We start from the raw sequence: 13,828 nt of genomic DNA, 5'->3' as shown, positions 1-13,828 counted from the left end.
GCCCCTTATCAGATAGACGGTTTGCAAGTATTTTCTCCCATTACCTGAGTTGTCTTTTTACTTCCTTGGTGGTGGCCTTGGAAGCACAGCAGGGTTCCATGTTGATGGAGTGTGATGCATCTGTATTTGTTCCGCTATGCATACTTTTGGTGTCGTATCTTGCTGCGTGTTTTTAATCAAGTGCTTCTCCCGTGGAGGGAACGAACCAGATGATGGACTGTCGTGCTGGGCTGAGTGGTCCTGGGGCTCAGAGTGGACCGTGGGGGCTCATTCAGCAGGGAGTCGGGCACCACCAGCTTCCTGGGCCGTGGATGTGGGTGCTCACCAGGCCCCCAGCTCCCTGTCCCTGGAGACCTCTTCAGTTCAGGGCTCGGAGGGATGCTCAGTCTAGGACTTGCTGCCCTGATTGGATCAATAAAACTGAGAGGTGAGAACAGGGACTGTTGAGACAGGTGGACCTGCGTTCGAGTCCTGGGAATGCCACTAAGTGACCTGGGCACGTGGGAGAGAAACGTCATCTTTCTGCACCCCGCTTTCTTATCTCTTAAAAGGATAGAGGCAGGGTCCCAGCATCTGGGACCATCGAACAGCTGGGGTCTCGGGCACTAACTCACTCCCCTGCCCCGCAGCCATGAAAGCCGACCGGAAGCGCCTGAAGGGCGAGAAGACGGACCTGGTGAGCCAGATGCAGCAGCTGTACGCCACGCTGGAGAGCCGCGAGGAGCAACTGCGCGACTTCATCCGCAACTACGAGCAGCACCGCAAGGTGGGGGCAGGCCCCTCCCTCCCCCTTCCTCTCCCCGCCCCCTGCTCCCGCCCCTCCCCCATCCCAGACACCAGCTTCCTCCCCTCCCCCTGCCTCCTTGCCCCCTGCTCCCTCCGCCAGATACCAGCTCCCCCTCCTCCCCTTCCTGTTCCCTCAACCCTCTTCCCTTCCTCTTCTCCCCTCCCCTGCTCCCTCTCCTCCCCCCAGACGCCAGCTCCCTCCCCGCTTGACCCCCTCTGCAGACACCAGCACCCCTACCTCCCACTGCCTGCAGGATATCTTCTCTGCCGTCACGAGGTCTGGCTTCACTAATCCCCAAACACACACTCACTGCCCGTGTCACCTGCTCACCTGAGGAGGACTCGGGCTTGGCTATGGAGATGAAATGGGCATAGCCCCTAGCTGGGGGTCCCCATGCCTCCTAGGCAAATAAGCCTGGACTGGACAGCCCAGTTGGTGACAGTGTAGACACTGGATTCTGGCTGGCCTGGGTTCAGATCCCAGCCCCCAAGGTATGTGTCCTAGGGCATCTCACCTCATCTTGGAGAGCCTCAGACCTTGGAGAGGTATGAAGAACACTGGATGAGGTGATCCGCGTGGCATCTGGTGTATACTGAGGGCTTGGTAAATATTAGCTATGCGTCTTGTTAATAATACCATAATAACAGTGTGCAGAGAGACCTGGGAGCCCTGGTGAGAGAGCAGGAAATTCTGCCTGCAGGGAAAGAGTCTTGGAAGGCTTTACGGAGGAGGTGACATATGAGTTGGGCTCTGCGGGGTGAGTAGGACTTTAGTCAAACAAATGAGTTATTTCCACTGTTGATGTTTATGGAGCAACCCGAGGCTGACCACAGAGAAGAGGTCCTGGCCGCCCCCACCCGTGAGCCATGGGTGGTTGCTGGGCATTTCAGTGGCACTGTGGCCTTCCTGGGGCTTAATAGCAAACACTTCTGTCTTGCAGTGGGTCATCAAATTTGTTTTTGTAATTGGGCTCCTACTTGAAAATAAAATTTCCACGGAGATCCACCTCCCCCACTGGACCATGCCCTTTTTTTTAAGTCCAGGTAACTGGGGGCCCCCCTGCTAAGTCCAACCAGCAGTTGGGGGGGTAGGGTTGAAGCTGCTGCAGCCGTGGGCAGCCATAGACAGCCACAGCTCAGCATCAGATGTCACTCTTACGGAATGGCTTCACAAGACCCTTCAGATTTGTTTCCAGAAAAATGGAATTTGGAAAACATGAATGTTTTTGTTAAATTACTATCTTAAGCCTTGTTGTCATGTGGAGCAAGTTGTTCTTATACTTCCAGCATATCAGTGGAGTAGTAACATTGTGATAGTCTTTAACCCTTCTGGAGTCCAACCCCATTTTACAGATGGGAAGACTGAGGCCATGAAGGGTCCAGGGACAGACCCAAAGCCACATATTTAGAGCTGGTTTGGAGAAGCTAAAACCACAAGTCCTGATTTTATTCTGTCTCTTCCAAGATCTTGCAACTGGTTAAAAAAAAATGACTTGCCTTTTATGCACAAAATAAGTGTCCCTGTGAACAGGATGAGGGGAACCCTCAGGTGCCCCCCACCCTCCTTGGCCCTGCCACTTCACCTGCCCCTGCTCAGCCAGTTCCTCCTGGGGACCCCCGCAGGCCTTCCCTGGAGCAGGGAGCAGATCCCAGTTCTCTGAGCTCCTAGGGTCAGCACGGGCGCAGGCTGCTGAGAAATGAGGGGTTCGGGGCCTGCCCAGAAAGTTCACAGAATTGCAACATCCCAGAAAGTTGTGCCTAATGCATGTTCCTGTCACATGGGTGCAGTTCCGAGGTGGATTTGGCACTCTCCATAAATCAGCTGAGGAAGTTCTTGCAGCAAGCCGGGCAGCCAGGCGGGGGGCCAATTGCTGTCACAATAGGCCACCTTCATCCTGCCCTCCTCGCCTCCCCAGCCAGGCCTGTGTCCCCCTGCTGCCCCCTCCCCACTGCGCCCCTCCTACTTCTGTCCAGTGAGCCCCAGGTGCCAGTAGGGGGACCCCACTTCCAGCTTCGCATCTGAGGCCCCGCACAGCGGGCCAAATCCTCCCCTCATAAATCCCGGCCACCCTGACCCACATCTGGGTCCAGCCTCCCTGGCCAGTCTCCTTTCTGTTGCTTTCCTGCCTCAGTTACCAGCAAGGATTGAGACTTCTACCACACTGTCTGAGGGGCTGGGAACTTATTTCTCTGGCCTCAATGCGCTCATCTGTGAAATGGGGATCACTACAGTCCCCCACCTCACGGGTGGTTGCGAGGTTTAAATATAATTGCCTAAAACGCTGAGGCACCGTACTCAGCGTGTGTTCAGAACATTCCGTGTCAGTTGCTGCCGAGCCCGCTCTCCTGCCGCCAGGGAATATGATCATGGGAGGGGGCATCAGAGTCTTCACCAAGTCGAAAAGCACCTATCTACGGGCTTTCCCTCTGGTCTGCTCATGACCAGTGCAGTCAGTGACTGCAAACAGACACAGAGACAAAGATGATCCTGAGGGTCCTAGGGGACCTTCCTCCTAATTCAAAAATGTTTTGTAAGCAGCCTCTTGCACACCAGCCGGTTCTAAGGGACGGTCCTTACCCAGTTACTCAGTTCCACACACTTCATCTCCCGGGCCCTTCTGTGATCCAGGCTTGCGGCTGGGTGCTGGGAGCCGATGCCCAGGACATGGCTCAGCCCCCAGGGTAGGAGCTCCCCATCCGCGTGCGTGCTGGGGGCCCTGCCTGTCCCCTGTTGGCCTGACCCCACCTGAACCCAGCTCCACAGAGAAGGGAGAACTAACCAGCAGTGGCATGCCTCCCTGCACTGAGAGTCTTGCTTCCAGAACCTCAGTACAACTCCACCTGTGATGGGGTGATAGTACCATCTGTCGCTGTGTATCTTGGCATGGCCGGTTTCTGCAGAGCATCCGTCACCCTGGGAGGTGGTAGTGTCGCCGTCTCACAAATGAGGTGGTCGGTCGAGGTTTGGGGAAGTTGAACAACTCAGCCAGCGCCCTGCAGCAAAGACTCAAACCCAGGCGTCCTGAGCCCAAAGAGCAGGGGCCAGTGGCACGTCCTGGAAGGGACCGTCCCCCGCACCCCCTCTAGGCTGCACTGAAGCTGGGGTGCGGGCTGCTCGCACCGGCCCAGGAGCCATGGCGCGATGGCCTTCACAGCCGGCCCCCTGCAGCCGGGTGCGCCTGATCGTGTCGCCACTGTGTCTGTCGCCCGCTGCTGTGTGCGGGCTGTCCCCGCTGGGACCCGGGTCTGTGCCCGCGCACCGAAGCTGCACATCCCTGCTCTCACGGCGCGTGCCGGGGGGCTCTGCTCTGGGAGCTCCGTGGATGCAGGCATTTCTGTGTGGCTCGTGCCTGCCCACGGCATCCGTGAACACGGGTTCAGTGGCCAACGTCGGGTGGCAGAACGGGGAGCCCAGGGCTGCTCTCAGGCGGGTGGTCCCGGAAGGCTGCTCAGAGAGGACCGCCGAGCAGACACTGCTGTGTGCCCGCACCGTGCTGAGCTCGCCACAAGGATTGTCTCATTCCATCCTCAAAATAACACCCTGAAGTCCTTGCGTATTATCTCTGGGTTACAGACAAGGGCGCGGGGGCCCGATAGTCATTGCCGCTTGTCCTTGCAGAGCCAGGATTTGACCCACACTCCCTCTCCCCAGACCATAAGCCGTAGCCTCAGCCCTGTGACAACCCCAGAGAAAAGGCCAGCCCCCGGCCTCCCTGGCTCTGGCCATCTGGCCGTCAGGCCTTTGGCGACAGGGCTGGTAAACACGGCAGGAGGGCCGCCTCCCTCCACGGCCCCAGGCTGCACACAGAGCTGGAGCACCGCTCCTGATCCTATCAATGGGAAGACCTTGCTGGGGGGGTGGGCAGGGCCCTGCGCTGGGACCCTTCTTCTCGGGAAGGGCGCCTACTGATCGGACACGTGGCTCTTGCCCACGGAGGTCAGACCCCATGATTCAGCTGTCTGTCCCTTGGCTTCGCTCACTCGGCGCAGCCGGAGCCCCGGGCCCTTCCCTCTGCACCCCGGAGGAAACGGCTCAGGGCGGGGGACCGGCCGGCGACCATGCTGCCTTCAGTCACAGCCGCTCGCCTGCTTTGGCGTGGGCTGTGACCCCGTGGGGTGCTGCGGGACCCCGGGGCAGCCAGAGCAGCTGCTCAGCCGCTGTCTCTTTCTCCGTCTCTCCTTTCCGTGACACACACGTTACCAAACCACCCGGACAAAGCCCCACACCCGCTACTGACCCAGACTTCCCTCGGACTCCACGTATTTCCTGCACAGGAGGTCATTTCATCTTTATAACAATTCTTTGAAACAAGTAGTATCAACTACCCCCCCCCCATTTCAAAGATGGAGAAACGGAGACTTGATGGGGTAAAAACACTTACTCGTAGCATTCATTTGCTCATTGATTCACAGAAACAATATTTACTGAGCATCTCCTAATGGTTTGTCTCAGTCTGGTCCCCCAGCTAAGCTGTGGCAGAGCCAGGGGCCTCCCCTCACCTTCCTCTGGTCCAGGGCTCAAGGCCCCCCTCTGGCCCTTCCAAGAGGAGGCCCCGCGCCCCCGCTATAACGGCCTGGTGCTCTGTCCCCGCAGGAGAGCGAGGATGCCGTCAAAGCCCTGGCTAAGGAGAAGGACCTGCTGGAGCGCGAGAAGTGGGAGCTGCGGCGCCAAGCCAAGGAGGCCACGGACCATGCCACGGCGCTGCGCTCCCAGCTGGACCTCAAGGACAACCGGATGAAGGAGCTGGAGGCCGAGCTGGCCATGGTGAGACCCCGCCCCACCTTCACACAGCCGGGGCGTCTGGGCTGCTAGAAGCCACGTGACATGCTGGGGACGAGGTGTGGGGACAGGTTCACTGGGAGTCCCCCGGTGGAGTCACACAGAACGGGCCGGGGAGGGGGTGCAGCTGGGCGCGGGGTCTGTGATGCTCTGTCAGCTTCCTTCCACATCAATCCCTGAGCCCAGGCCACAGCCCCTCATCCACCTGCAGGGGCCGGGCGAGTGTGCTGGGAGCCCATCCTCCCTTCCACGCTCCCAGGCCACTGTCAACAAACAAAGCCCATTTTTGTTTAAAATACACGTATTTGTTTAGGAAAACATTTGGGAGAAAATACACCAAAAAACTAACAGTGGTTATTTCTGGGTAGGAGGATTGCAAGAAATCTCTAGTGAAAATATCTTACTTGGGTTGTCAAGGAAAAAATGTTATTTTTTTTTTCCAATCCAAAACAAACCTTCAAAGTAACTTCCAAACGCTGAGTTTTCCATGGAAGTGCCAGCCCGCATGTGGGGACAGAGAGCCCAGGTGGTGTGTCTGGGCCTGGTGGAAGGGGTCCCAGGCCCTGGAGTCCTGCTCTGCCTGTTCCTGTGTGACCTTGGGCCACTCACTGAACTTCTCTGGGCTTCAGTGCCATTTATCTGGTACTGGAAGGGGGCAGGGGTCTTTACCTCACCCTGCCCTCCCAGGAGATGGCCGGGAAACTCCAGGGAGCCCATGGCTTAAGGGGCCTTTGAAACCACCAGGGGCTCAATGTGACCGTGGCTGGGAGGAGTGTGTGCAGGGTGCTCCTGAGGGGTTGGGGGGGTGAGGGGTCCCACGAAGCTCTTAGAACACAACGGCCTCCTGCAGAGAGCACGGATGCGGGCTAACCGTGTGGTGACAGCCATGGGTTCTGGGTTTGAATCCAGCCCCATTGCTTCCTAGCTGTGTGACCTCGGGCGAGACCCTTCACCTCTCGGGACCTGTTTCGTCAAGTCTAAATAGGGCTAACTGCATTGACTCCATAGGGCCTTTCTGAGGATTTCAGTGAAGTAACGTGAGGGAAGCACTTCGCGTGGTGCTGTACGTAGTGATGATATCGTGGCACAAACCTTCTCTGGGGTCACTTCCTTCAGGATCGTGGACCACCCTGTGGCGGGTCAGGACCCCTGGGCCTCTCCTGGGTCTCCTGTCCAATGCTGACCCCTAGTGGTCAGAACTGCCCAGGCCGGAAGAAGCTGCAGCTGCGAGGTCCTCTCGAAGGGTGGGTGCTTCTCCCACCAGTGAGGTCGGTGGCGCTGGCCGCCTGCAGCCCAGGGCAGAAACCTTCCCAGCTGCAGACCTGGGAAGTTGGTGCAGGTCTTCCCAGTGCCCCATACGTAGATGGCCACATGTGTCTTCCTGGCCTTGGAGCACTGGCCTCAAGCATTCTGGGGATTTCTGGGGTCTTTCAGAATTGGGAACCAGATCTCCTCTCTTTCTCCTCTCACCGTGCCCAGACTGCTCAGCCTGCTTCCGTTCTGGCCAACGGCACTCAGATCCTTGCCCTCTCCTCTGGCGGGCATCACACCCCCTCTGCTAAGTGTGAATAGTTACGGTGGGTGTTTGCAGCCTAGAGTACAGCCTCTCATCCATCAGCGTGGCCGATGTCTGCCTAGGGCTCAGCGGCAGAGGGAGGGCCTTTGCTAAGATGCATGACAGCCCCAGTGTTGTTGGGGTGTTCACCAGACTGGAGGTTCCCTCTGTTGCCCGCCATCCGCAGAATTTCACACTCTGGAGGCTTCCGGAACTGCCTGCTCCAGGCAGCGTTGACAGCTTGTCCCACTGCCCTGCTGGCCAGGCCGAGACTAAAGGGAGGGCGCCGTCCCTGGGCGTGTGCCTTATACATGTGCCTTGGGTGTGAGCCACCGAAAGCCGCTCTGGCTGGTTTAGCACATGGGATGTGCTGGAAGGGAAGTCAGGAGCTCACAGGTGCAGCGGGAAGGTGGAGGGCCAGACTTAGATATGATTCGAAGCCAAGGTAGTCGCAGAGGTGGGGAAGCCAGGGTTCTACACGGAGTGGTCTGCTCGGCGGCCCCTGTTGGGGAGGATGAACTTGAACCTGCCTCAGAATGGCACCCCAGTTTTTTTTTTTTTGTAAGTCCAGCAAAGGTAGCAAAATGGCCCTTCTAGGGTCACTTGTTTACCACTTACCTAGGGGTCCTGGCTCTGGCCACTGGTGATGAGTCATTTCTTAAGTGACGCCGAGGTGCCACCAAGGAGATGGGAGCTGAGCTGGCAAATTCACACCCACCCGTGACAGTAAAACCCTGGGAAGCAGCTGGGTGCCTGATGAGCATAAGCGGGCCCTGTCCCAATTTAGGCATCGCTCCTCCTTCCAGCCTCTGTGGGGGGAGCTGGGCTCTGGGTCTCCACACACTCCATGTGGCTCTGAAGGGCCTGCTTCCCTTGAGTAAATGCCAAAGACTTGGGCTTCCCAAGAAAGCAAAGCCCTCTGGGTGTTTGGTGGTGGCAGCACCCACGCTCCCACTCAGCCACCTGCCCTTGTGGGGGGAGGTGTTCCCGATTAACGACTCCTGGCCGCCCCAGGCATTACCGCTCCCGGCATGGTTTCACCTCTGTAACCACATTGGCTTCGGGGGACCACCCTGTGGGGTGTAGGTGTATATTTTTTAACATGTTCTTTTATTGAGATATAATTCACCTACCGTAAAATTCATCCTTTTTAAGATGTACGATTCAGTGGATTTTAGTATGTTCACAGAGCCGTGCAACCTTCACCACGGTGTAGTTCCAGAACAATTTCACCACCCTAAAAAGAAATTCATACCCATTAGCAGTCACTCCAGTGAGGCCTGTATTCCTGTTGTGCCCATTTTAGGGATGTGGAAACAGGCTCGGGGGCAGGAGCTCACCCAGGGCTGCCCAGCAGGTGGAGTCGGGCAGGCCCTGTGCCCCATGATGTGGCGCCTTCGCTCGCGAGGTCTTTAAAAAGACATCCGGCTGCTGGTCTGAAGGAGGCACCACCCCCAGCAGCCATGGCTTGTCCCTCAGGCCCTCCCCACTGGCGTCCACCACACAGCAGGGATGGGAGCCAGGACTGCCAGCCCCCGAGATCACAGGCTTCCCCGAAACGCTAGTCCTGCCGCCCCCCCACTAAAGCTTGGTTCAGGGTGGCCTAGTTTTCTGTCAACCCTGCGTCTCCAAAACAGGAGACGTTTCTTCCATTGACTACACTGTAAATGGGGCTCCTCACCCTCGGCACTGTTGACATTTGGGGTCAGGTAAGTTTGTTGTGGGGCCGGCCGGCGCACTGGAGGATGCCTAGCACCTTCCCTGGCTTCTGCCCACTAGGTGCCAGGAACACCTCCCAGTTGGGAAAACCAAAAGTCTCGGGACATTTCCCCGGGTTCCCTGGGGAGGTGGGTAGGGGCAGATTTCGCCCCAGTTGAGAACCAGTCTTCTGTAAAGTTGGATGTTTCTCAAGAAGGGAGCGTGGGACGGCCCCGACTCAGCATCAGGCTGTGCCTAACAGAGTCCCAGGTGGGTCCTGCCATCTTCGGGCTGTGTGACCTCTGACAAGGCACTCAGCCTCTCTGAATCTCAGTTTCCACATGTATGAAGTCAGGACTCTAAGACATTCCTCCTGGGGCGGTGGGGAGGTGAGGAGATGCTCAGTGAACGGCAGCTGTTGACCGGTGTTCTGCACCTAGCCCCGTCCTGTCCTCGGCCCCACCAGGATGAGGAGGTGTGGATTCTCGTGTCCCTTCCACTGGCCAGTCACTGTGCGACCTCAAGTCACTTTTAACCTGCCTGGGCCTCCGTTTCCTTGTCTGTAAAAATGGCAGCCGCCACAGGCCCAGGCGAGAGTCAGGTGTGGTGAGGGCAGGTGAGAGGCTGGGTCAAGCAGCAGGGGGACGACGGGGGCGGCCGAGCTCTGGGTTGGCGCTGCTTCTGCCCTCGCGCTGCGGAAACCCGCCTGCCACAAGCACCACCTCCTGGCCCTGGACCAGACCTGCTCACAGACCTGCTCATGTTTTCCTGGAGGTTCCTGTACCAGGATCCTCCCAGCCTTTGCCCAGCGGAGACGTCCCCCGGACAAGCAGGAATGCCTTGAAAAGCTGGTGAAGGATTCCGCTGAGCCGCACTCCCAGCATCCATCGGGGGCCCAGGCTCACTGTCCAACGCAGACTACTTCATGGCTGCCCATCGGCAGGCCTTCCAGGCAGTCAGGGAGGGAGGCCCAGGGCAGGGTCCAGCCTGCCTCCTGGATCTTCTCACCCTGTGTGTGTGTGGGGGGGGGGGGCATCAATGACCCCACCAACCCCCGCAGCTGCGACTTACTGAATGTGCAGTAGGGTACCCGGCGTCCTGGGCCTCCGTGGGACCTAGTCCACGTCTTATAGATGTTTCGTGATAAGTCACTAACCTTTATTGAGTATTTTCCCATAGGCCAGGGCTCTCCATAGCAACCATGTGATGCCCCTCAGACAGATGAGGGCGTGGTGGCGCCGAGGGCTGAGGGACCTCACTCAGGATCCCCCCCCACTGGGAAGGGGCGCAGCCGGGCTCAAATCCCGGCAGTCCGATTTCCGAGCCCAAACTCCAAAGCACTTTGCTGGGCCACTTTGTCAACCACAACTCCGGGTGGTGCTACTTACACAGAAAGGATCCCTCTCCGTTCCCCATCCTACTCGTGAGGACCTTGCTCAAGGTCACACAGCAAGTTAAATAGCAGAAGTGGAGTTTGAACCCAGTTCTGTCTGATTTCCGTCACGTGAGGGGGTTTGAGCCGATGTCCCACTATCCATTAGCTCAGAACTCCAGGCACAGAGCACTCGGGAGAGGGGAGAGGCTCAGACAGAAGAGGGAGCCAGCGCTCAAGGGATGCTCCCAGCATTAAAGCACATTCAGCGGAAGAGGTCAGCTAAAGAACGCGGTGTAGACTGCTACAGGAAGATGACCCGTTGCAGCACTGGGCGTGCATGCACACGCACATGCCTCTATTTTAAGTTGACTCTACACACCTCTCCTGTAGGTCTCGTCTCTGTTGTAGCTCTGTCATGAGTGGACCGTTTGTAAGTGTCCCTGTGCTTTAGAACTCAGAGGTACCACCACCCCATCCTGCAGGACTCGCCGTAGGGGACCCCCCAGCTGTGGAGTAGCAATGATGTCAAGCTGCCTGCTGAGTTAGAAGGTGCCTCTCCCAGGCCCACACAGAGCTGAGGCCCCACCTGGGAGAAGAAAGCCAGGTGGGGACAGAAGAGCAATCCCTATGGCTTCCCACATAGGTGCCTGGGAACGTGTGCAAGAGGGCAGAGCTGAGGGCTCATTCGCATGATGGCAGACTGACCTGGGGCTCATTTCTCAACCCTGAGTCTGTCTTCCAGGCAGCCAAGATGGATTGGGCAGGAGGAAGCAAGGGAGTAGGGCAGCTTAGTGCATGGAGTGGTAGCCAGATGGAGGGCCAGGAGGTCAGATGCACATGGTGCGGTACCGTGGTGGCCAGGAAATGGGAGTCTCCTGTGTTGCTGGGTTGCTGCAAGCCTATAACAACCCTACGACACCCCCAGCCTAGCCCCTTCCTTCAGCAGGATTGTTCCCTTGCTTTGGGGGTAAGTTAACAGAGCAGATTCCCTGAGCTGTCAGCCTGGACATAGCAGAGCCTGCTTCCGTTAATTCCGAGGATTTTTATTGATCGCTGCATGTGCCCAGCTCCAAGCCAGGGCCTGCGGATTCCGTGGTGACCAGGCACACCCCAGTCTCTGCTTCATGGATTCAGAGTCTGCATTACTTGGGCTGGTGATTTCATTGCCCCAGAGGAGTGTGGGTGCTGTAGAAACCACGGGGCTCATGGCCAGACTCCCAGGCTTGGGACCCCCTTGAATGTTGTGCTTGCTGTGCATTCTTGAAGAAGTCACTTCTCTAAGCTTCGGTTTCTCCTCCGTCAAGCACAGATAATCTTCCACTCCCTACTTGAGATCCAGGGCTGTTGCACTGAGCACATGATGGTTTTTCTAAACTGGAAGGGAGATTACCTGGCTTGTGGGATGGGACTGATTACCTTCCAACTCAGCCTCCTTCTGCCTTCTGGAGTCATTTCATAGACTTGGGGTGTCCAAGCTAGAGGGAACCCTAAAGATTGCTTGCTCTGGGGTTTTCATTTTACAGGTGGGGAAGCTGAGGCTCAGGAAGGCAGTGACTTTTCCTTCACTCTGATTCAAATCCCAGCTGGTCCTTGGAGAACCAGAAAGAATGGGTGATAAGTATGTCCTTGGACACCCCCCCTTTCTCTTGTAACCCTGGTCTCACTTTGTGTTAGCAGGAACTAAGGGGTAACCCCAAAGTGAGTGTGCAATGCGATGTAGAGCCAGAGATCGCCTGGTACCAAGGTCGGATTCCCGGCTCTCTCACCATGGTGGGTCCTGGCCAAGCAACAGGCCAAGAGGTCGCCTCGATCCCATTGTCTTTTTCTGTCTCCCGGCCCTCTCTCCAGGCCAAGCAGTCCTTAGCTACGCTGACCAAGGACGTCCCCAAGCGGCATTCACTCGCCATGCCGGGGGAGACGGTGCTCAACGGCAACCAGGAGTGGGTGGTGCAGGCCGACCTCCCGCTGACCGCGGCCATCCGGCAGAGCCAGCAGACTCTCTACCACTCACACCCCCCCCACCCTGCAGACCGGCAAGGTGAGTCCTGCCCGCAGCCTGGCCCCGCCCTGGCTGCGGGGGCTTCTTAGGAGCCGCTGACCTCCCCAGTGGGGGCAAGCAGCCCCTCTCTTCCCACTGTGGCTGCTTAGGGGGGTTGTGGGGCAGAGACCACAGGCTCGTGTAACTGAGAAGCCCCAGAGATGGACTTCAGGCACAGCTGTATCTCGAGGGCCGGACAGTATCGGGGTGTGCTCTGTCTCGGCCCCGCCTGCCTCCCTTTGGCCTCCTCTTCAGGCCATCTCTTTCCACAGAGCAGCAAAACGGTCTCCAGTAAGTTCAGGCTTTTAAGGTCTTAAAGCGCCAAAGTCGGGAGAAAGAAAAACTCTCTCTCTCTCTGTTGAGAGTAAATGCCGAAGAAGGACGCTGATTGGCTAGGCTGGGTCACATGCCCACCCCGGACCAGTGACTGTGTCTAGGGAGTGCGGCACGGATTCTCCAGCCTGGCTCTCGGGATCCGTGGCGGGGGGAGTGGGGCCGCAGAGCGCCTTGATTCACAGCGCCACGCGGTCACGGGATGTGTGGGAGGGCCACGGAACACGGGTTCGCTCCCGGCACTGGCAGGGGGCGGGGTGCAGCCTCCGGGCAGCTTCCGCACCCGCTGGCCGTGCCACACGTGAGTGGCTGCCTTTGTGTGCCACGTGCAGGTGCTGCCCTCACCTCGCTGGGAACCCCAGTCCCTGACTGCGCAGCCCATTCATTGCCCATCCCTCTCCCGCGCCCCCCCCCCAACCGCGGCGTTCAACCCTATGGCCGCTTACTACAGCCCCCCCCCCCCCCGTCACGTGCTGCCTGCGTACAGTAGGTCCCGAGGCAGCCTTGCTGAGCATTAAGTGCTTCCTCCAGCCGGCACCTGCAGCCAGGAGGGCAATCTGGTGGGGGGCCTGGGGGCTCTTCAGGACTGTGCCTTCTGAGCTCAGCCGTCCATTCCACCACTACGGATGGAGCACGTGCTCCATGCCGGGCACCGTGAGCTCTAGAGGTCACCATGGATAAGACAGCCAGCGTGCCTGCCCTCATGGAGCAGACATTGTGGGCGAGAAGACAGACAACCCGGTGTAACTGGGCTGACAGACAGAATGGTGATAGACGGTAGTTAGCACAGGGAGGGAAATCAACAGAAGACAGTCTTTGGCGGGGAAAAGTGTGGGGAGAGCTGATAACCGGGGGAGGCCTCTCTCAGGACGGGCTGAGAGACCTGGATGATGAGAATGTACCTGATGAGCAGCAGGACCCGCAAAGGCCGGGAGGAGATGGCCCACGTCGGGCACTGTCAGAAAGCTGGTGTGACCATAAGCCGAGGCTGGTAGGGTGGGCAGAGCCATGTCCCTTTGGGCCTTGGGGGTTTTTACCCCCAGCATGAGCAAATGCCTGGCTTTGCTGCAGTGTGAGGAACGGAGTCAGGGAGGCCTGCTGGGAGGCTGCATGGTCTTCCAGGCAAGAGACAGCAGTGGCTTTGGCTCGGGTAGTGGCAGTGGGGTTGGAGACAAGTGGACAGATTTGGGGGTAGTGTTGGGGTTGGAGAGAAGTGGATGGACTTGGGGTTGTGTTTGGGGTTGGAGAGAAGTGGATGGATTT

The 13,828-nt window shown here is 58.0% G+C and overlaps 1 protein-coding gene across 7 annotated transcripts in view; it reads left to right on the top strand.

The window, feature by feature from the left end:
* Window positions 1–13,828, top strand: part of KAZN (kazrin, periplakin interacting protein) — a 1,052,477-nt gene that overhangs the window by 989,244 nt on the left and 49,405 nt on the right. For all 7 annotated transcript variants that reach the window (XM_032393243.1, XM_032393251.1, XM_032393236.1 and 4 more), the window contains 3 exons: window positions 630–766; window positions 5,381–5,551; window positions 12,043–12,232. In XM_032393243.1, coding sequence (XP_032249134.1) covers window positions 630–766; window positions 5,381–5,551; window positions 12,043–12,232 — 498 coding nt within the window. The remainder of the gene's footprint in view (window positions 1–629; window positions 767–5,380; window positions 5,552–12,042; window positions 12,233–13,828) is intronic.

This window comes from Phoca vitulina, unplaced genomic scaffold (assembly GCF_004348235.1).
Source record: "Phoca vitulina isolate PV1807 unplaced genomic scaffold, GSC_HSeal_1.0 scaffold2, whole genome shotgun sequence".
Taxonomy (NCBI): Eukaryota; Metazoa; Chordata; class Mammalia; order Carnivora; family Phocidae; genus Phoca; species Phoca vitulina.
Note: the sequence above shows the minus strand (reverse complement) of the source record. Positions and strands in the feature narration are given on the sequence as shown.